Raw genomic sequence first — 23,919 nt, 5'->3', positions numbered from 1 at the left:
AGACGTTAAACCCCACATGTCAGTCAAATCTTTGCACAACTTTAAGTCGACCTATGGCTGCTTCTCACGTTACTCAGGATTTCCTTTAAGTGGAGATGTGTGCGATTTTTTTTCTTTGTTCTTCGACAGCACCACCCCCCCCTCCCGCATTTGCGGATCCACAGCGAAAGTTAAAAAAAAACTGATTTGAGCATAAGTACCCCAACATGCACGTTCCTTCTCGTGCACCTTTACCCAACATTTCCAAGTCAGTGGGATCTTATATAGAAGCGCAAGATCGTTTTTTTTTAATACCTCGCCTCATGCAAGCCGCGCCAACAACACGGCAGACTTTCGGATCCCCAGCAGCAAGAGCTACTACGGTGCGGAGGAGGAGCAGTCACTTTTTTGAAAAGGCCAAGTCACTTTTTTAATAGCCATAAAACTTACCGGCAGACCACCCTGGCCAGCGCAATCCTATTTGGACAAGGTTGATTGATTGATACGTGTTAACGTCCCAAAACCACCATATGATTATGAGAGACGCCGTAGTGGAAGGCTCCGGAAATTTCCGCCACCTGGGGTTCTGTAACGTGCCCCTAAATCTGAGCACACAGGCCTACAGCATTTTCGCCTCCATCGAAAATGCAGCAACCGCCGCAGCCGGGATTCGATCGCGCGACCTGCGGGTCAGCTGTCGAGTACCTTAGGCATTAGACCACCACGACGGGGCGATTTGGACAAGGTTGCCTCGATCATTATCGACGCAAGTGCTCCCGAAACAGTCGTATTTCTCGGTGTAACTGCGCAAAAAATCAGACGCGAGAACAACAACAAGAACAAAAAAAAACGTTGAAAGCACAAACAGGCACAAACTGCGCCCGTTCTCTGGTTCTTCTTTTGTGTTCCCGCCCGTATTCGGAGCAGTTACCATCTAGCCAAACTTGCCATTCTTTCGCCATACTCCTCCCCACTCAGACGTGCACGAATGGCTATACCAAAAAAGAAAAAAAAAAAACGAGAAGCGTGAAAGATCCACCGGTCTATTGAACTCCGCTTACCATTTTTGTCAGCGTCCGTGCAACCTCCGTAGTACTGAATGAGCGAGACGTATGCCGGTGGATTATCGCCCCACATGGTGGCTGCCTTGTCTGCGAAAGCAACGAAACACGGTCAACCGAAGCGACGTGTTAACGGCAACAACGATGGTAGCGACATCTCACAGTGCACTCGGGAAACCAATATACTGGGTCATGGCCTCCAAGATTACGCGCGATCTCGGAGGCTTTGACTGGGTCATGGTAGGGGCAACAGACCCACGCGGGCGGAACACCCCAGTCCCGTTCACAACCCTTAAATTCCGCGGAGCACGTGCTCCGTGGAACCTATAAGGTAGCCAACGTGGTTACTTGGGAGACTCTGTTACGAAATTATTCACATAGAAACAGCGCCAATAAGGAGGGACAAGAAAAGAAGGAGACAGACAGCGGCACTGACTTACTACAATATTTATTTGCTGGAACCGCGCAATATATACTTGAGCAGTATCTGACAAATAAGAGGAATAACACACCAAAGAAAACCGAATTCACCTAACAACCGAGTGATCATCGTGATAACGTACCATGAACGTCACGTGTGCCAACATTCTGAAGCGCGGTTCCCGCAAATAAACTGGTTGTCTCTTCCTTTTCTGGTCCCTCGTTATTGGCGCTGTTCTTTATGTGAAGAACCTATAAGGGCTCCGCAGGCCCCTTTTTGTGGTTCCGCGAGCCACTGATAAGTTTTCACTGGTTCCGCACTCGCCCATTCAACTCACTTAGATGGTGATCCCGAGGTGTGATCGATCTAGGGAACCTCCATTATTGACGCCCGACCGTCAATAAGCAGACATCTCAGTGTTTTTATTTTCGTATTGAAAATAAAAATGAAAAAAGCTCGCCGGAGGGGGTTTTTTGGCATTTAATGTAGCTTAGCATGGTTCCCTGGCACCAACATGTTTGGGAACCCCTATTATAGACCATAGAGATTGCTTATAAGAGCTATACGACTGTCACTTGCCGTCATCGCGTACGATATATCTAAGCTCGCGCGCATGTACTTTCTTGCAGTTAGTGGTACTCTGCAATTAGTAAATACAAAATACCGCGCTCGTGAAAGGGCCCCTAAATTCCACTGAACCGTTTGGGGTCCTTTAACGTCCACCTAAATCAACTATAAAAACTACACTTAGATAATATATAACTACGCAGAAAATATACAATTGATGGAGTTTAACTATTTCTAAAATAATGAGGTTTAACTATCCCCAGCTTGTCAGTCCGAATTATTAAAGAGAGTTAAAAGCAAAATAAAACAAAAAAGAATCGCCGGCAGAAGGCAGCGTCGTTTTTTGCAAACGGCAGCATCCTCACTGTCCCTTCGTTAGGTATATATGACACGATTAGGTTGTTTTTTTTTTTTTTATACGTGGACCCAAACTTCAACAAAAATTTTACACTCCTGTGGAAGGGCCTCACCCCATCGAAATCGCGGGAAAAAAGTGCGGCCCTTATACACGTGCATACGTAACAAGACCTCGTTAATTAACTTCAATTACCGGCTTCAAGATAGCTGTTTATGCCGTAGTGTTTTAGGACTCCAAAATTGATGGAATATTCATGTTTGTAGAAATCATAAACGTTACAGTGGCGATTCACTTGGTGAACGTGGGTGACACGCATGTGAGTGGATGATCACCCTGTTTTCGTTGCTCGTACAATGTCTGTCCTCTTAGGATCATCCTACGTGTTCCGAGGGAGTGCACAAATATCAGTTTCCACGGGAACGCTCACCCCCGGTCCCAGAGTGTCGTACCGTTATTTGAAAACAGCAAGCGAATTGACGCAAGAGGTACACCCAGGAGGATAACAGCCGCTTCGCCACCCAGCTGGCTCAGCTGAACTTGGCAAGCGAGGTAGCTTGAGCTGATACACGGACCCACTGAAAGTTAGTAGTCCCCGGCATAAAACACTTATGTGTTTTATGCCGGGGACTACTAACTCTCAGTGGATATAACACTTTTGTGTTATATCTTAAAAGGGTAGCGCTTGTAAACACGGACTAAAGGAAGGCACACGGACACAGACGGAAGCGCTCCAGCAACTGGTTTTTATGTGTTGAGAATTCGACGTATCGCTTGGTTGGCCGCGAGACGATTGCAGGGCGCTGAGCAATTAAGGATACCACCTCTTCCTCTGACAACGAAATAGGTGGTATGTTGACACATTTCACCTTTTCGGTGACAATTTTTTTCTCATTTTGCTTCTATGATTTCCCAAGTGAACTTATCTTTGTGGCGCCTGTGTATTTTGCATTTCAAATAAACAGGTGAACAACCACAATCATTGCAGTGTGTGGGCAGGTGCCTCATCTTTGCACTGAGCAACGTTTTGTTTGTGCTCCTGTAAGCTATCATTGATACATTTCCCGCCACGAGTCCACTCTATAACAAGCTCTATACCAAGCCTTCTGTGCATGACACGAAAGGATTTTGGCGCCTTTGGCACCCTTTCGTCTGTTTAATGACAGGGTCACTCTGCTTACACAGGTGGCTAAGCTTATCGGGTGACGAAAAAAAACCACCTTTACGCCAATCTGACCTGCTGCTTTTTTCAGCGCGTGCGAGACCTTGTGTATGCACCGAATGACTGTCTCCTCCTTTTTTCCTGGATGCTGTGGCATGTTCACCATCAGAGTGACGCACTTCCATGAGCACAACGCTCCAAACTGAGACGGGCACCTGCGTTGGGCATCCTACCATATATGCTCAGCCGTGCTGGTTGTTCTTGCAGGTTGGTTTTAATTGTGTGAACACAAGCAGATATTTAGTGAGGGAATGAATGAGCGAGAGTGAGAGAACTAGTGGGTGAAATAGTGAGTGAGTAAACGAGTGAGTGAGTGAGAAAGCTAGTTAGCGAGTGGGTGAAAACGAACGAGATTGAGTGAGTGTGATAGTGAATGGGTATAAGTGAGAGCAAACGAGTTAGAATGAGCCAGTGAGAGTTAGTAAGTGAGAGTGAGTGAGTCAGAGTCAGTTAGTGAGTCAGTGAGTGAGTTAAAGTGAATGACATCGAGTGAGTGAGAGTGAATGGGTGAGAGTAAACGAGTGAGAGCGAGCCAGTGAGCGAGTGGAGAGTGAGCGAGTGGGAGAGCGAGAAGCCGGCACCTGAGACCTACCAACGCTAATGGCAAGGGTTTCACAACGTGGTGGTGGTAGTGGTTAGATGAGAAAAGGCACCTAATTTCTGCAACCCTGTCGGGAGCACGGCGCAGTGCCTATAGGTTTCACAACGTGCCTTCTCATGCGTACGTACTCATGAAATTCTTGTCCTTCTTCAAGACGTTCTTGACGTCGAAAAGCGGTGCCGCTTTGCATACGGAGGTGAAGTAGTCATCACAGGGTTTCGCATCGCGGACTGCTTTTGTTGTTAGCGCTGAAAACAGAAAAACAACGCAGTTTAGCGGTACCAAACAAGCCTTGCTTACCTACATAATACGTAATTGATGGAGTTCAATGTCCAAGAGCCACAACATGATTATGGGAGACGTCGTAGTGGAGAGCTCCGAAAAATTTCACCGCCTGGGGTCCTTTATCGTCCACCCAAATCAGCTATCAAAACTACGCTTAGATAATATATAACTACGCAGAAGATATATAATTGATAGGGTTTAACTCTCCCCCCCAAAAAACGAAGATTATGGGACGCCATACCGAATGCGAAAACTTCGATCAAGTGAGCTTTGTTAACGCGCACCTAAATCTAATTAAACGAAACTTAAGCATTTTTAAACAAACGGCTTCTCTAATAAGGTTGTTCACTACTACTATACTGTCTCTATCGAAAATGCGGCCGCAACGACTGGAATTCGATCCCGGGACCTGCGGGTCAGCAGTTGAGTGCCATAACCGCTGTAGGACACCGTGGCCCTGGCCGTGTTTAAGTAAATAGAACTCTCTTTACTACTACACGTCAGCGTGTGACGCCACCATGCAGGATATTTATCCCTGGTAGTTTTCACCAATGCGGCCCCAAACACCTTCACTACCCCACTGACATAGATGACGGTTAGTTCGTATAAAGCCTTGGAAGGGTATCAGAAGTGTCCCCTGATCGTTTGATGTTGGATATCGGAATTCGTAATCTATTTTCAAAGCTCAGCCCCGATTGTACCGAAAAGTCCACATCGAAGGATCAATGAATATATAGGGGGCTCGGCTTCTGACCCGAAGGTCGCGAGTTCGATCCCTGTGGCGGCGGTCGCATTTCGATGAAGGAAAAATGCTAGAGATTCGTGTACTGTGCTACAGTGTACTAGACTAGTACACTCTAACTGTGCGATGTCCGTAGACGTTAAAGATCGCCAGATGGTCGATTTTTGTAGCCCTCCACTGCGGCGTCTCTCATAATCAAATCTTGGTTTTGGGACGTGAAACCCCGCATATGATTAATCATCTAGAAATTACATGAAAGCAAGTCGACTCTATTTTGACTAAAAAAGTGACGACATATGCATGTTACGCACTGTATCTCGACATATTCGTTACATTCTTAGAGTACTTGGCTAGTGAGATAAACTATTTCGCTAATGCGATAAAAATACATTCTAGAAATGTGTGTCAATGCACGAATACAGATCCTTAAGGGGACCCTAAAGTGATATAACAATTTACGTCAGTGTGAAAGCTCAATGTATTACAACATCTAAAACAGCAACATTATCAACAACAGTGTTCTATTTACCGAGAAATTAAGGTGAATGCACAAGAACACAAGCGCCGCAGTAGGACATTTTCAAAATGATCTTGATGACATCAAACGAACAGCCTACAATTAATCACTAGTAATCGATCTAACTGCACTACAAAAGAACCTTCCGTGCGTTAAGAAACGCAATAAAATGCTACTTGTTCATTTCCGTTTGATTCATGGAAAAAAAAAAACCGTCGGACGTTCGTATGAAGAATGGAATGAGTGATTCGAAAATTCAATTTTCGCGTAGTTACACGGGACATGCGATGCCATCTAGTAGGGCGCAGTTGAAACAAAAACGTCTGCAATCTCAAAGCCAATGGCGGGCAATTGATCATAGGCCGTTGCTGCTGCTGTGGCTACCGCTGCTTTCGGTCTACTGTGACTAGCGCAGTAAAGACGGGCAACGTTGCACATGGCAACGGTGACGTGAGCCGGTCCGGTCGGTCTGCTTCTTGAGGCGGGTAATTCGATGTGCGCTAAGCCAAAGCGGTCCACTAAAACGCGATTTTATTTCAAAATAGGCCCTTCCTTGGAACAAAAGTAACACTACGAGGTTTCTGGGCCACCATTTCAACAACCAACTTCGGCTTAGTAGTTGACGGTAGAGTACCTTTAAAAATACTCAACTGTATTTCCAAGATACATAAACAAAAGTGCGTTGTTGAGACCCGCTCGATCACGTTACGTAACCATCCCAGCTGTTCTGTTGTTGTACATAAATGAGGCATATACAGTACTATTCTGGATAAAACTTAATTGATGCTGCTAACAAGAAAACAGTCAGCTCCGTATTGATGTATACTTAATGAACCTAGGCTCCTTTTTAAAAAAAAATTCTTGTCAATTCAATAGGTCATTATGCAGTGGTTGAACGTTGCGTCCCCGAATATGTCGAGAGAAACGCCACTTGCTTCTCACAAAGTTAGCTGAGCCAGCTTTTCAAAGACTGCCACTACGAAATTCTAGCTCAGTTCAAGTATAGCAGATATCGATGGCTGCTGCTTAAGTTTAAAGCTATATGAAAGGGAACACTCAAAAGAGTATATCCCGAAAATTCTGTTTATCTGGACGCTTCTTCACGGGACAGTCTAATGAAGTTTCTCTGGATTTCCGTTGTCTCGGACAGCACAACACCTCGAAAGGCTCCACGCGTCAGGGTAGACTAGTGCCTGCGGTGTTACGATGCTGATCCGAGGTCACGGGATCGAATCCCAGCCGCGGCGGACGCGTGCCTTATGTGCACGTTAAAGAACCAGATTGCCTAATTTGCGGAGCCCCCCACTGCTATGTTGTTCATAATCATACGGTCATTTTATAACGTTAAATCCCAACAATTGTTATCATCTAAACAAGCAGTCACGCTCCAAACTTTTTTTAGTCTTGGCTTCTCATGTATGTGAATCCCTCTGAAGAGACATATGAAGCATCTCCGGAGAGCATTCTACTCTTTTTAAAAGGTCGTGCGACCCACAAGAGAGGACTCAACGTCTTTCTAGGAGTCGTACGTGGCACTCCGGAAAGAGTAACACATACTCTTTTGTTTGTCCACGTGTTTTGGTGTATAAGATAAAGGGCGGAAATCGGTGCGTAAAGAAAACGAAGTACCTAGGTCGGAAGGGCGTCCTTGTACGTCAAGCCTCGCCCCTGTCATGTTATATTACAGCTACACAGCCCGACAAGATTTCCAGCGGACTATGACGTCTCTCACAATCATATCGTGTTTTGGGACAAAGCATCCGACCAATTATTTCACTAAGAACTCCAGCGCACGCATATTGCAAAGCAAACTTACCTAAGGCATCGCATGCCTTGCTTCTGCAGTAGAAGGCGTTTTTGTACTCTGAAAGGAAAATAAAGCAGCGATTGTGTAATGAACTCAACGTTCACGCGCTTACAGTCTAATTTTCGTTCCAGCTGGTGCCCTAAAATCAGCGAGCTTCGAAACCTTCGTTGCCACCTTTTCCGTACGACACATGTTTTTCCGTACTACGCGTGTTTGATGAAAAGCATTCCCTTTTGAAGAAAGCAACCTATTACACAAATCTCTTTTTGTTATTTGCAAAGTGAGTTATCTCGCACTGTGCGTCTTATAGAGGAGTGCTCCTCAAAAATCTGTCCCCATGCAAAACCCAAGCGATCCGCGAAGCCTTTTCTGAGGCTCCAACGACCATAGGTTGGCAAATTAAAGCGGAGTTCGCTCAGAATCACCTAAATAGATCTTGCACTTTGGGCTCAATCGGACTCAGACTCACCAAGAGTTTCCTGAGCAGGACTCATTCAGACTCGCACTCACAAACATTTTCTTCAGCATGGACTCACTTGGACTAGTATCTGAGTGGGTCAACTCATGGGCGAGTTAACCGACCAATTTACACGATACACATCAGAACGCGAATTTGGAGGCACACTTATGTTCTGTGACAGTGGCCTTCTCTGGCTCCTATGTATGCTTCAGCGCATAACCATCACGCATTGCGGCAGAGCTGTCTTGTGTGTTACTCATTCTCTGTGAGAAGGCTGTAAACATTTGTTGCAGTTTTCGACGACATGTGGACGCGAGGATACCTTTTTCCAGGCTGGAAGTGGCTGTACAACTAATCGACAAGCTGTTGAGATCAAATTGGCTTGGCACTTTGAGCACAACGCGTCGGTGAGCCTATCGCGTGTTCACGTGGGAGGCTCACCGACGTGCTGTGCTCCGGGGCAGCATTGCAGCTTCTGTGCCAGTTGCAGTAGCCGGGTGACGCGTGGCAACCTCAGCGTCTGCGCTGGAACATAATAAAGTCGTTCTCACTCACTCAGTCACGTGATCAAACAAGGGCAGTTTGGGCCCAGCGGAGACTGAGCGCCGCGACATCGCTACAAGCGCCTCGGTATGCCGACGGCCCCTGCTACATAGAAGTGTGGCAGCTTGGGCTAGTTGGTAAGGCATGACGATAGTTATAGCGCGAGAACAAAACGACGACACAGAGACAAGAAGGACACGAACTCGTGTCCTTCGTGTCCTTCTTGTCTCTGTGTCGCCGTTTTGTTCTCGTGCTATAACTATCGTCCCCTGCTACAACCAGTGGCATATACGTCGGGTATATACGTCGGGTCTACACCCGACGTCACACAGATTCTGCAGTTGCTCCCGTTGCCATTGTCCACTGAAATAAGTTGACCTATTCCTGCGCGCCTGATTGGCTCAGTGGTTTGCGACAGCAGTCGCGCGACTTAAAAAATGAGCAGCGAGTGATTGAGCGAAAACAGTCGCTTCGCGACCAAAACGGCCGTTTGCGACCGTTTGTGACTGACTTGGTTAACTTGGTCGCGTGACCGAAACTTTACTCGCAAGCGTGAAAGAGCCTTAGGCCCGTATTCACAAACCCACCTAATCTTTATCTCCTGCTTTTCTTATCAATTATGTACCATCCATGCGTTTCATAAACAGTACACTGGCGTTCCTAAACCAATCTTTTACCCTGTTACCGTTTTTGTGTGCATATACCACATGCATTCACCGATCTCGAATTTTTTTTAATCGGTTTTGAGCCTCAAGTTCGCTGTGTAAACCTAAGTATATGATGGTATTCCCAGGCCAATTTTGTTATATTTTACCCTGTTAACGCATTTGTGCCCTTATAACACATGTACAGTGTACGGAAATTTTAAGAAACATAAGGTAAGGATAAGGTTGGTTTTTGAATACAAGCCCTAAATTAGGCGGAAGTCACCTTTGTCTTCTTTCCTGCCGATATTTACCTGAAATGGACTTGACGTAGAACACAGTTGGGAGACAGACAAGTAGGAACATCACCAGCGGTATTGAGCCGACGATGAGCCAGTAGTTCGAAAGCTTCTTCATGATGCCCCTGCAATAGGATTCACAGAGCGTGAGCAGACCAGCACACTTGAGTAACACCCGTAACGTTCGGACGATGTGAAGAGGACTTCGCGGGGGACAGCATCAAGTTGCAGTAACCATGACCCTAAGCGCCAGAACGTCACTGGAACTTGTTCTTGGACTGCCATATTATGACCCGAAGGTGGCGGGATGGAATCATGGCCGTCGAGGCCTTATATCGTTGGAAGCGAAGGAGTAGAGGCCCGTGTACTTCCATTTAGGGGCTCGTTAAAGAACCCAAGCTCGGGAATTCCGGAGTCCTCCAATACTTATGATTACATCGTGGTTTCGGAAAGTAGAAGGCCAACGATCATCATATCTAAAAGGTCTAGTTTATACAGTGACCAATTGATAGAGCTGTACATTATGTTTGGTAAAGTTAACATGGGAAGTCTGACGGTGGTTTTCATAGCAAACTAGAAACTTACGCTCGGTATGCCGCGATTGAGACAAATGTACTTGCACTCGTAACAGGTGGCTTATGGATTGGATGATTTAATATGGGTATTGTTTGACATTCAGCAGTACTTGGTTAACATTGAACAGGTGTTCATTGCATAGAACGAGTGAGGATACGTTAGCGGACGAAAAGTAAGTCGCATATGCATATACTAGTATGTCAGATATCTTAGGAGTATTCACAATATGATTTTTATACAGCAGAAAAAAAAGGGCGGGATCTAAAATGGACACTTAGCGTACAACATATATGTAAGTCATTGGTTTTGAAGGTAACTAAGCTAATCAACTGGACGATTCTCGAGCTCCATATTGTGGTATCTTTTAGAATAGATACATTAATAGAAACGGAGGCTTTACTGAAGTCTAGAAATATTACTATCTTATCGTATTGGCTTGGCACACTGTGAGCAATCTTCTCTCGTACGACCTGTATAGCTAGCTCGGAGGTTTTACTTTTTTGAAAGTCGTATTGATTCGCCGACACCAAGGCAATAAGGTTTGACTCTAAAGCATTTTCATTTAGTACCTGGCCTGTAGAAAACCGGCAGTTTGAAAATAGTTCCATGGCTGCTGATGCGATCACCTGCAGCGCATTTATGCAGGGCATAGTCCTTACCTATGGTCATTTCACACGGAATAACTAAAACGTAATTAACCGTAATGATGACTTCTCGCGCGCAGCCCTATAAACGCGAGGACACGGAATCAATTCGCGGACACGGCGGCTTCGGTGGCACACGTGCAGCGGTACACAGTGGCTGCTGGACCCGAAGGTTACGGGTTCGATCCCTGCGCGGCTGTCGCATTTCGGTGGAGGTAATATGCAATATAGACGTTCGTGTATTTTAGCATTTCCTCGCGGCGAAGAACGCTGCTCTGCACAATGCCGAAACGTCTCTTCCCAACGGCCAGTTTTGCATTTTAATATACGCTCCCGGACGAGCAAAGGCTAACAGAAATACTTCAAAGAAAGTACAGTTCCTTTTCTTTCCTACTGATAAAGGGGAGATAAATGCTTGAGGTCCGTATGAGCACGTTAAAGATTCCCATGTGCTCGAAATTTGCGGAGCCCTCTATAGATGACTCTCGAAACAATGTCGGGGTTTTGGGTCGTTTAACCCCAGCAAAGAGAAAAAGAGTAAAGTATCCATATATTTCAAAATTCGTGACTGGGGTAGTTTGTTCACAAACTTGAATAAAAGTACTTTGACTTGAATACAAGATATTACGAATTTAGCACAGGACAGAGAAATAACACTAATGTTTAGGTATTGCCTCCGTCCTGTGCATCCTTCTCTGTACTGCTTCGAATCCGTGCAATTCGGCATTGAAGATTATGTATCTTCAAAACACCATTCGCGGAACTGAGCATAGCGTGTCCCGTGCAACATTTGATTTCCGTGCAACAGATGTGAACTACTTTTTGTGGCGATCAACATTCACTCCCGTTAACTCTTGCATCTCGCAAAGGTGCTTATCATATAAAACTGCACGTTATTATCATATCTGAAACTCACTCTAACTCACCACGGTGGTCTAGTTAGTAGCTAAGGCACTCGGCTGCTGACCCGCAGGTCGCGGTATCGAATCCCGGCAGTGGCGGCCGCATTTTAGACAGAGGCGAAAATGTTCGAGGTCCGCGTGCTTAGATTTAGGTGCCCGTTAAAGAAGCCCAGGTGGCCGAAATTTTCGGAGCCCTCTTCTACGGCGTCTCTCATTATCATATGGTGATTACGGGACGTCAAACCCCAAATTTTATTAAGAAACTCACTCTGCAGTTGGGGCGGCACCTACAGCAGCAGGGGGTGCGCCGGGATCAGGAGCCGACGACACGCCGGACGCCACTGACTCGTCCCCCATCTTGTCTCTTCGGCGGTCCGCTGCTGCCGCACGATATTGTCGCCTTCACCGAGAGGGGCGGCAGGCCGAGCCCTGCAGGTGGCGGCGAAGCAATTTTATCACGCTACTCGTCAGCCATTGTCACACTCGCTATGAAAAAAAAACTCCCAAGCATTTCCCCGAGGGTGAACATGGTTAAGTGCGAATACACGGGGTGATGCTATGAGGGGTATTTATTAATTCGCACTGTTATATTTATTAATCACACTATGGTGCCTTTATGGTGTAATGGTTCCTGGGAATCGCAATTTGATCACACGGGGGAGTTTACGTTAACTCACTGGCGAATGCCAACGGATTTTAACTTTACTCTGCCTCACGACCCGCTCTCGACGGGACACTGAGAGAGAAGGCGCGCGCGCGAGAGAGGGGGGGTGCGGGCGCAGCTGCAGCGAGCGAGGAGAGCGGAGGAGCGACACCACTGATCAGTGAGCGACACCGATATCAGCGTCGCGTCCGTGGCTTATTCGGTAGAGCGTCGCACTGCGGCCCGCCAAGTCCTCTTTCTTTTAAAGATAGAGAGAAGACTGCGGACGCCGCCGACGGCGGTGGATGGTTTGGGGTCGCTTATAAAGTGTATTCACACTTAAAAACCTGCACCATTCCGCGGTAGTTTTAATCCTCGCAAGAAATATCGTCATATAGCTTGGTAGCGTTCCCGATACTAAAAACTCGGAGCTGACCGCTTTCGTGTTGAGAATGCCACGTCACGCTGATAGCGCCCACAACGTTCGTGACCCCGAAAAGTATACTTCGCGCGCGTTGATAAGGAATGACGCGCGCAAGATTAACGACGGCCATCGTTTCGGAACAGAAATGCACTCCAGATACGTCCTTTTAGCAATTTCCTCGAAGCTGTTCTAAGCTTGGTAGCGAGTTTGTCTCGACCAAAATGAGACAATGGGAGCAGTGGCCAAATATGTCCGACCGCATCGCTGCGCTTTCTTACAGCTGAATGGCTCTATGCACGCCCGTCTTTGCTACGTTACAGTCTGTTTATCGCTCGCTACAGCCGCGTAAACACCAGTACATGTGACGAAGCATGGGACGAAGCGCCAGGTGCCAGTTTCATATGTCATCTTTGACTGGTCGTTTCGGAGCGCCCTTCTGAGAGAGAGGAGTAATTTTCTTTTCTCATCCTCTCTCTTTCGGGAGAGCGCTCCGAAACAACCAAAGACGGCAACATCCACTTTTGCAGTCGCTTGGAAGCGCCCGAGCAATGATATCGCTGACGGAAATAAGCTGTTTGTAGAAGCGTTTGCACAAGTCGAAATTTCCGTCTCCACCACGCTGTCTCTCAAAATCATCATCGCGGTTTTGGGACATAAAACCCCCACGATGACGTCTTTGTTGATAGGGTCTTGCCGATTCCGGCAACCACGGGCGTATGACCTGTGCTGAATGACTTATTAACTGCGCTATAGAATACATAGACAAGGAAGGCCCCGCCGCGTTGGTCTAGTGGCTAAGGTGCTGACCCGCATGTTGCGGGATCAAATCCCGGCGGCGGCGGCTGAATTTCCGATGAAGGCGGAAGTGTTGTAGGCCCGTGTGCTCTGATTTGGGTGCAAGTTAAAGAACCCTAGGTGATCCAAATTTCCGGAGCCCTCCACTACGGCGTCTCTCATAATCATATCGTGGTTTTGGGACGTTAAACCCCACAAATCAATCAATCGATGGACAAGGAAGGACGACGCGCGTACAGTGGCACAGCGCTGAATGGCGACCCTTTTTTGCCCTCGTTTTTTTATCGGGCTGTATTCCTTCCTATATTCCACCAACACACCTAAGCTCCTATATTTCTATATGAACTGCACTCCGTGTGCTCAGGCGCGCGTAGCTGTACGCTATGTGGTGCCTGATCGTTCACAAAAGACGAGCCGGATACGCCATCGGCCGCGTGATATGAGGGAAGGCGCGACGTTCCGCGGCTCACCTTCACTGATGCTGCAGTGTCCGGGCGCAGACACGGCTGTCCTGGACACAAGCGGCACAGCTCGAGACGCCTGGATGCCCGAGCCGTTCTTCAACGTCGGGTCGCCGCTCAGCTCGGCTCGAGGTCCGCGAGACTGCGCAAGGACTTCGTCTTCATTTACCCGCTGAAACGGCATGTCGCTCAAGAGGAGGAAACGGGCCATTTCTTCGATTGATGAAAATGCCGATTCATAAATACAATCTCTTCCAGGAGAAAAAAATACACATTTCAACAAAGCATCGGAGGCGTTGTTCGAAGGTTGCAGGCTTAGTGCAATGCGTCGGCAAGTTATCTGTTCGTCCACATTTCTTTCTTCTCAATTACATTACAATTACTTCTAAGTATAGGGGATATCATTAGAAGTAATTGATTGATATCCCCTATACTTTTTCTGGCATTATTGTCGGTCAGTTCCCATTAATATTGTGTCGAACAAAGAAAACGAGCTCGTAGATGCACACTTCTTACTAACAATTTTGTGTCACTTAGTTTGCACTTCTTACTTCCATGGTAACACACACTCCATTTCAGCCGTGAGAACAAAATTAATTAGTAATCAGAAAACCGTGTGGCAAGAGGCCTAATTGCACCATCGGCATCCACGAAGTGAATGATAATGAATGGGCGAAGCAGTGGGGTCGTTCGGTGTTACCGTAAATCACCCGTGACATTGACCACTCACGCATGATAATGAGTGCCAAGTGGGGTACAGTTATATAGAATGTTTATTGGCCAAGCTTGCATGGTATGTCGTGCTGAGTTGTGAATTTCGTTTTGCCTTCATTAATACTGTTTTGTGGTATCCGATATAGCCTTAAGTTGGCGAATCCGAAGTCTGGGCACGTTTGTTTGTAGCCTAGAATTCATGGCTCATACCCACTCTGGGGGATTGGCCAAAAAAAAAAAAAACATAGTCTCACACAGACGATAACTGCACTATTGCTTCCCCTGGTGGTTGTTGGTTACTTCCAGTCGTACCGAAATGCATCGTAGAGCACATCGAGACGCCATCTACTGCGCAAGCCCATCGTTGTCTGGGATCACCATCTTGATGCATCATCAGCGTCATCGTCATGACGTATGGTGGGTACCTTGCATGTACTGGGCCGTGATGGCAGAAAGAGAACGCGCTTGTTCTTCATCGTCATCAACATAATCATCAGCGGCGGCTACGGCACACAACGTCAACGGACAAGACTCGACCACAACGAGCTTTGCCCTCTAAAAATTGGGACAGCTACGCACAAAGGATGTGCCTCCTGAGGAAGCAGCGGAGTAGGTGGCGTTCGCCTCCTCGTCCGCATCATGCAGTGGGTATACGGTGCTCGACTGCTCAGCCGAAGGTCGCGTGTTCGATCCCTGTCGGGGCGGTCGCATTTCGATGGAGGTCAAATGGTAGGGGCCCTGTACTGGGCGATGTCAGCGAACGTTAAAGAACACCAGGTGGTCGAAATTTCTGGGGCCTTCAACTATACCGCGTCTCTCATAATCATGTCGCGGTTTTGGGACGTGAAACCCCACATTTCGCCTCCTCTTTTCCCTATACTCGTCCTCGCTTCCCTTTTGGACACCCTTGCTACTTTGCTATGCTGTCTTTTACTCTCTCTTTTCCTCCTCTTTCTCCTCGTGGCCCCCTTCATATCCCTCTGTGATTCCTTGCTATACAAGACTATGCAAGGCTATGCTTTACTAGCTCTCCTCCTTTTTCATCTCGTAACCCTCACTCCCCCCCCCCCCCCTCCTGCTCTACCATGCTCCGCTAGCGTGCCTGGACAACCGAGTGATTACGTCGCTCGCCTTGATATGGTATATAGGTACGCCACAGCTTCTACTCCCGCGTCGTCATAAAATTTGTTCGCCAAAAATTTCTATTCCCCATATTTTGTTCTCTCTTTCTTTGTTCTCATTCTCTGGCTCATCAGCGTTGTTGCATACCGCGCCGAACAAATCAGCGCACTTGTTCTGGGGGGAAGCAAAATACGAAGAAGAAGACGAAGAGCGACTGATGGTTCATGATGACGGTAGTAAAATCAATGTATTGTTTGTCCAGGGAAGCGTTTTGAAAAGCATTATATGCATCTCGTCAATCGCGCGGTGCGTGACTGAGCAGCCTTGCTTCAGGCTAGTAATGTCAGCAATTCGGTGCCTCAGCCGATATCGTGTTGTCTTCTTGTCCGGGCCTTCTTTACAGACGGTTCGTAACGACATTTTTCTTCTTCTTGCCGTGGTGTGCGGCTTAATTAGTAGACTCTAGCAACTGTGGCTCATACCCACGCTGGAGAATTGACCGAGAACGGGTTAGTTTTTGAAGGGCATTATGAAATTAAAGTTCAAATATTGATTAATTAAGACAGGAGACATATAAGTCAATATATATTCCGAATACAATAAAAAAATAGAATAGATTTGAAACAATGAATCCGAAAATCTGAAGGAAAAAACGAACTTGAAAAAAAAAAGTAGGTTTCATAACCTAAACATTAAGACATTACTGTAATGCATTAGCGATTTTCCCGTCACTGTGGCCCCGAGACAAAGCCACTAAAGACAGTAAATTTTGTCATTGAAATCTTACCCAAGTAGACGATCGTTCTAAGCTGCTCAGCCTGAGCGTGATGGTTCAGTTTCAAACCACGGCTTCCCCCATCCTTCCCCACGCCACATGCCTCCTTATCATATCGTTGTTTCAGCGTTTCGAATCCTGAACATTATTCAAGCTGTGTGTGATAGCGTTTACAGGGTTATGAAAGATTTACTATCTGATTCTAACTCGGAAAGTGTTATTGTCGCTCAAACTCAAAATTCTTGCGTTGCGCGTCAAAATTGAGTTTCCGGGTAACTTTCTATCGTTCGTTAAGCCCATATGATTTAAAAATACATCAAACAACATCTATCAACCTTAGCGAAACTCCGATAATGCTCTCGGCAACGCCACCGGTAATGGCAAACCGCCCACTGCCGCTCGCTTACACCCGAGATTTTCTTTTTCCTTTGCTTCTGACATCCGCCGCGCGTGGCGTCGTTGTAGTGACACGCGCAGCGACTGCCCCATTTGTTCTTCAGACGTTATGGCAGTTGCTGGCGGTTGATTCAAGTTCGCATCCGATTTTGAACGGGTTTTAGTGTAGCTTCATTTTCTTCTTCCGGCTTGCCTACTCGAAACACATGTGGACATGGGACAGTACCTGAGCAGGTCTGTTGGCGAAAACAGCGGTATGCCCGCGCAGAGCACCCCGTTGCCTGTGCGGAGGCATGCCCGAATGCTGACTCTCTCGGAATTAGACCCGCGATCTCCCACCACCGAAATTATGAGAACCCCGATACAGGTAAGCGAATCATTTTCGCTGACTTCCTTGCGCATCTTAGATAGGCCGGTGAAACACTGTCTTATATCTGACGCCGCTCGCTCACGCCGATTTCACTTGACCGCCACTTTTCTACGGGTCATAATGGCGGTAATTGCGGTAGTCGGCTTCGCATTTCCGTGAAAATTTGAACTGCGCTAAGTGTTCTCGCTAGTGCCTTGAAACCGCTCATCACCCATCGCCTTTCGTCGTCTCTGAGAGCTTCTCTTTTTGAACATAGCCTACGTCACGTTCACAACCGAACGCAACAGTATTGCCGAACGCGTTACATTTCGCGGTTCGTTTACAGCCTCGCAGGATAACTTGCCCAGCGACTCGGAGTGTTCTTGGGCAGGTGCTCCGCCTGGCTAAAATAAAATGCGCGTTTCAGGCGTCATGTCCTATAAAACCGTTGCATTGCGTGCGACGGGAGGTTAAAAATAAATTGTCGTTTTCGCGTAACTGGTATGATGAATCGATGCGCAGTAGCATAGCTATGCTTACACGTCATCACCATCTTACAGTCCACCTTCCGCGCCTTGAATGTTTATAACAAGAACAAATAGTCTGACCAATTTCGTGTGCACGTTAAACTTAATGTTTCCTTTCTACATTTTGCATTGTGTAGCGTTTTTCTTGTTTCTGTTCGGCAGGATGAATGCTGCGGTGTATTTCGTAACCGTTGACATCGAAAAATATTACCGGCGAATTATTGCGCTTAGTTATGGGTTCGCGCTGAGCATCCGTGGTCTACAAACTTTATGAAAAACGTGGATGTGTCCTTGTCATGGTAGAGGCGTGAAACAACTGAGTGGTCGCCGTGCGGAGCGATGAATAGGACGGTATTCCATCATAGTCATTGAAAAGTGTGATGCGTCCATTGCCCTTTCCAATGACGCTGGTTTGAATTTTGGTATTTTTTGCGCTCACACACGCACAAGAAATGGTTTACACAGCCTGTCAAACTGCAACTTTCCGGCGATATCAGCTTGTGCCATTTTTGGGTTTACCAACTTTTTAGAGAGCATGTTTAGTAAGTTCCTGTGCTATAGCGCCGCCCTACAGATGAAGCAATTCTACCTTATTGATGGTGGCGTTGCATTCAAATTTATTCATGCCCACATGATTGACTAATTGAGCACAGTGCTTTAATGACCTCCATTAATTAAGAAGTTCCGAATGTGAGGCAGTCGACAACAGTCGGAGATAAAAAAGCAGTGTGAAATACACATGGACAAGAAAGTAGCCCAGGACAGTGCTTTTTCTGCGTTTTTTTTTTATTTCCATGTCAATGCTTGTTTTTGTGCCCTCTGTCATTCACATTTCACCAAAACACAGACAGCTCCCAGCATATTCATTCCCAAAAATAAGGTGACTTTTTTGTAACTCATTTCCTGCAACACTGAGGGAGCCTACTTAGGCTTTCTGAAAGCATGCATGAAGAACAGTGTTGTCTGTCTGTTGTCCAAAATGCAATTCAAGGCTTCACAATTGTGAAAATTTAAGATTTTGTTGTACAATATTCACAGAACTTCTAGTATCTGCAAAATTTTCTTCACTGTGTTGTCTGCCAGTGATGTTTTATATTGTCACATCGACAATCTTTGGCAACAGCTGTTAGTAGCTAAACAAAAGCATGCTTGTATCATTGTTTTTCCTATGCTTCAGTAAAGAAGTAGCCACTTTTCAGTGTTAAAAGGGGAAACAAAAGTTTTGAATTAATATTCTCCAGAAAACATGCTGCACAGTATATACCCATATTACCTTCATAGCAGCTTTTATTATGCAGTCAGCATCTCTTTGTTTTTGTTTTTTCTTCTCCGTAGATGGAGGAATCTGTGACACCCGACTATTTGACACAGGAAGGTGTTAACATCGACCCAAGGTCTCCCACAACTGCATTCCAGCGCACTCCGATACCACTCGGAGTGATGATCAAAAAGAAAGTGGATGCGGAAAGCCCGATGGCTGTGTGCTACGAGAAGAGACGTGTTTCTGAGAATGCCTCGCATAGTCCAGGCACAGTGAAACGCAAAGGTTTGTGTGTTCTCTTGTCACCTTCGTAATGTCATCAGTGATACAGTTGACAAGAGATACGAAAAGATACAGTTGACCGTGATCTCTTTGCAACGTTGACAAGCTTATGCTACGTTTCTTATACACATGTTGCATATACTGTGCTAGGGCAGACGTGCAGCTTTAGTCTCTCTTTGTTGGCAATAATGCTGACCTCGAAATGTAGCCAAACCCAGCATTGAGTCATACGAGTTTCAGAACTCTTCATAAACCCCATGTATCAAATCATGAAACACCATTAACCGAAATCACAAAGGTTTGCAGATAGTCACCCCACCTGTTCACCAAAAAAATAAACCAGTAAATGCTCGCAACAACAACATCGCTGCATGCTGTGTTAAGTGGCTTGTGAGAAGTGCGCACAGGGGGTGGCACCACAGCGCTCCAATGTTTCGTGTTACTGATCCCAAATGGCGCGAAAATGTGCAAGCGCCGCAGAATTGACTACGGGCATGTCCGGGTTTTGAAACATTTTTAGCAACTGGTATGATTCAACAGCTATAGCCACATCTGCCACTTCGAATTCCACAGTCACTCGTGTTGTTTGAAAGAAGAAATACCTGGCTATGCACTGCAGTTGTTACTGTTTCAAAAAGCAGCAGGAAATAGTTAACCCAGTTTTTATGCAATCATGTCACTAATTTAGAATTGTTGCTGTCCACCAGCGACAATCTTGTCTGATGGTGATGTGATTGTCAGATTTGTTAGAGTGGAACAAAAGACTGTGTGTGTGTGTGTGTTTGTACTACAGTGATGGAAGTGCTGCCCCAATCGCTCCACACTGCTCCAAAAGAGAAATGCTGCTCTAAAGTGCAATATTTGCTAGTAACTACTCCAAACCTGCTCCAAAAAGATGTTGGCAAACTGAAAAGAACAAAGTTGAACCATGGGAATATCCCATGAGCCTAAGCGAAACCAAAAAGCACGCTGTAGGCACTATCATTCTAGTATGCTACGCAGTGGCGTAAATCTAGAAAATTCTCAAGTGGTGACACCTATCGGGCCATAGTGTCCAAATAATATTTTTAATATGGGTTGTATTTTTATTTATATAGGAATGAAATCATGCTTTCAAATAAAATTTAAAAAAAAACCGAGCATGGGGTCTGAGCTTGAGCAATTGCATTCTTCTATTTAGTTTCCTTTTTACACCTTTTTTCGATTTCCGTAGTTTACACAGCTGAGGGGCATTTAACACAGGTATGCAGTAAAAGATAAAAAGTCTTTAAAAAAATTATTGTGCCTTATTTAACTGTTAACTCAATTGTATCACATGGCCAAGCTAAATCTTAAGTGGGACACTTGCAAGGGGTGTCATCCCTAGCCTGAACAGCAGAAAAGTCCGAACTCTCTTAACCCCCGCCCCCCTCCCCCACTGATTTAAGCAAGCTATACTGCTTGTATACTAGCTGCATACTAGCATATGGCATGTACAATAATAAATGTATATATTTATTAGATGCTTTAGACTTCAGTGATGTTTTAGACTTCAGGAGTCGTTAAAAACATGCATCTGCTCCGAAAACACCAATAGCAATCCTAAGCTGTAGCATTTTTTTCTGCTCCGAAGGTACTCAAGGCTGCTCCAAAGCACCATTTTTTCTGCTCCAAATAGCAAAATGTCGCTTCTATCACTGGTACAGTTACAAAAGCTTAGCAAAATTGTCAGCCACATGCACATCAACTTCGTTGTTCTTAAATGAAGAGTTGCCTCATGCTCACTGCTTGTCAAGCTTGCATCCGTGAGAGTGGAATTGTAGATCAAAGAGGTACTGACACGGAAATTTCCAGCTGCCATATGTTTTGCATCAAATAAAAAGCCAAGCACACAAGTGCCTAGAAAATGTCCTGGTAAGGATGAGTGCACCCTGGAAACGCAATTCAAGTGTACTTTTAAAAGCTAGTTTCGTATCCTACTGCAACCTGATGCCACAGCATCGTAGAGTTCTTTGCACAAGATACCCAGACATTTCTCCGGAAGCTCTGTTCCTGGCACCAATGAACATGTTCTCAGCTTCATGCTTCTGTTCTGTAGAGCAGTCTCTGTATGGCAGAATAAACTCGCCTTCAAAATTTGTGCCAGTGACCCTCTTGTCTTGGCTTTTTGGCAGTCTTACAAGCCGTAACATTGCGAAATGGTTTTGCAGGTTGGTGAAAGGGAAGAAATTTTTATCCATACCATGGCTACACAGTCGAATACAGAACTTCATAGGTGCAGGAAAATTCATGCTCGTTTAGGAGTGAACCCTAGATCCATACCTTCCCCAGTTTGTCACTCTAACACCCGGGATAATCAGGAAATAGCAGATTGAACAGATTAGCAGACTGAACAGCCAATTAAGTTAATGAGCTAGTTATGAAAGCATATGCTTTCATCTGTGCTCTTCTAAACATCAGGTTATGCAACTGGCAATTTTATTTATTACTGCAGAGAGGAAGGCGAAAAAATCTGATGAAGACCTCAGTGGCACTCTGGAGCAGTTGACAGTGAGCAGCACGCCACCATGTGAACGCTTCGCGCTGAAGAGCACGAGCCGCCCAAACACCCTGTTGAGGTCTCTACAGGAAAGCAATTTGCAGAGAGCTGGCAAAGCAGACTACGTGGCTGCTCCCAAACGGTCCAACTCGTCGGAGGAGAAGGAGAACAGCATCATGCCAGCAAATGCATAGCACTGCACTTAATCAATGCACATGCTTGCATATATATGTGTGTTGTGCACTTATTTTATCTTCAGGTTACTTTTATTTTCAAGATTTTAAATGGAAATGACAATATCAGCTACAGTGATCTCATTTCAGCGTGACGACATGTCCTTTTCAAGGGCCCCGTCAGCGTATCCTTTGTGTGCGTGGGTGTGGTTCCTCTGCTTGCTTCCCTTTGGCAGATACCGTCTTGGCATCCGATGGAAGAAGCTACACTTATGCTGTCTGGGTAGTTCGAGAGTGGCTTGGTTTGTGTCTTTGGCTTCACGTGTTGGATGGATGGATGAGTCGCTTTGCTGAGTGTGGTGTCCATGTATTTTCCAGAGTGATTTTTTTATAACTACTATCAGGATGCTTTGAGCGAGTGCAGGGCCTCCAGTTTTTGCTACATGTTATGCACTGACTGTACAAATATATTGAAAGCACGCTGAATAAAGCATCTTGCACAGTTTGGCTTTATAAACGTCATTTTAACTTTTTTGTGCAGCTGTTTGTTGACAAGGTGCATAAGTGAAAGGGGTCAAATTCAAATGTAAGGATAGAAATGGAGGTTTAAAAGGACCAGTCTGCGAAATTCCAAACGAGTACTGATGTGAATCATAACACCTCGTTTCATAGTTGCTTCATCGTATATTTCTGTCAATTCCTTTAACTGACAAATGTCAAAACAGGCTGCACTTATGCAATAGAGTGTCATGTGGTTATATTTTTTCTTGTTCCAGATTAACCAGTCAATTCAGCACACCTAGTGTGACAATAATGCGAGAAAATATAAATGTGTGCCAAAGTATATTAGTGTAAAGATTATTTTTTACAATACAGCAATTGTTAAAGTGCTCTTAATTATGTATTACACAGATGTTTCTGCATTTAACCCTCTCTAAAAATGGCTTATGTGGCTAGGAATCAGCCTTTTTCCTGATGCCACCCAGGGCACATTGTGTGGATCAGATTTGAGAGAGGAGTTTCGCAGACATCAGCTTGGTGGAATCAAAGTAGATGAAAAAGTAAGCACGAATGAAAAAAGTAGCTTTTATAGACATTTTGACAAAAAAGACAAACACTGCCGGGCTGGGCTATGTGCGAGTACACAGGCAGGTGTTATAGCCTTGGCAGTGCATTTTTGGGAGTTGTGCCTATTTGGCACAGCCCAAAGAGGATTGTGGTGGTGTTCAAGAAGCAGTCTGTGAAAAGGTATAGATGCATTCAGAAAAGTGACGCTTTTTTTTTTTTTTTTTGTAGCAAACAGTTCAGCACATTAGGCCATGCAGTGCGGTTTATTGTGGGCACTTGGAATAAAAATTTCGGCAGATTCCCAGTACCTTGGGAAATAATTGACCTTTGATGTTTAGGGCATGCAACACACTAGCCTTAACAGTATAATTTGCTCTAATGCTTATGTTTAGTAGTTGTATCAGACACACGAAGATTGCAAGCTAAGCTACAGGCTAGACATTGCGGTGGCTTATTTGTTACAATACTCAACTGGCTGGCACAGAAGTTGCCGATTCGATCATGGCATTAGCATTCTCAGCTTAAAGAGACAATAAAGGCAAATAATTTACGTCAGAGTCATCAATGTTTAAGAAAGTCTAAAACGTCTTTGTTGTCAACAGCACTGCTCCACTTGTAAAAAAATTGGCCCAAATCTACATGTTACACTGTAAATGTCGTCGAAAGATTATAGTCTTGCATCTGGAGAGAGTGACCAAAACGTGTATTTGATGTTCTGTGCATGAAATTCGGTGAATGGTATTCTGAAGGCGCTGCGTTAGAGTGCCTCAAGCGTGTAACAGAGGC

At 45.5% G+C, this 23,919-nt stretch overlaps 2 protein-coding genes across 2 annotated transcripts in view; one reads left to right on the top strand and one right to left on the bottom strand.

The window, feature by feature from the left end:
* LOC119162026 (uncharacterized) overlaps positions 1-14,081 on the bottom strand; it is a 67,202-nt gene extending 53,121 nt beyond the window's left edge. Inside the window, exons 1-6 of the mRNA XM_075887781.1 lie at positions 13,958-14,081; positions 11,894-12,054; positions 9,519-9,628; positions 7,567-7,614; positions 4,335-4,454; positions 1,041-1,130 (exon numbers count right to left, since the gene is read on the bottom strand). Of these exons, the coding sequence (XP_075743896.1) occupies positions 1,041-1,130; positions 4,335-4,454; positions 7,567-7,614; positions 9,519-9,628; positions 11,894-11,982 (457 nt within the window). The 5' untranslated portion in view covers positions 11,983-12,054; positions 13,958-14,081. The remainder of the gene's footprint in view (positions 1-1,040; positions 1,131-4,334; positions 4,455-7,566; positions 7,615-9,518; positions 9,629-11,893; positions 12,055-13,957) is intronic.
* A 2,953-nt stretch (positions 14,082-17,034) lies between these two features.
* On the top strand, positions 17,035-22,582 carry LOC119177050 (uncharacterized). The gene is made up of 3 exons (XM_037428417.2): positions 17,035-17,322; positions 19,167-19,377; positions 21,848-22,582. The coding sequence occupies exons 1-3, from the start codon at positions 17,170-17,172 to the stop codon at positions 22,084-22,086; spliced, it is 603 nt and encodes a 200-aa protein (XP_037284314.2). The 5' UTR covers positions 17,035-17,169; the 3' UTR covers positions 22,087-22,582.
* Positions 22,583-23,919: the final 1,337 nt, after the last annotated feature.

Source organism: Rhipicephalus microplus, chromosome 3 (genome assembly GCF_043290135.1).
Source record: "Rhipicephalus microplus isolate Deutch F79 chromosome 3, USDA_Rmic, whole genome shotgun sequence".
NCBI lineage: Eukaryota > Metazoa > Arthropoda > Arachnida > Ixodida > Ixodidae > Rhipicephalus > Rhipicephalus microplus.
Note: the sequence above shows the minus strand (reverse complement) of the source record. Positions and strands in the feature narration are given on the sequence as shown.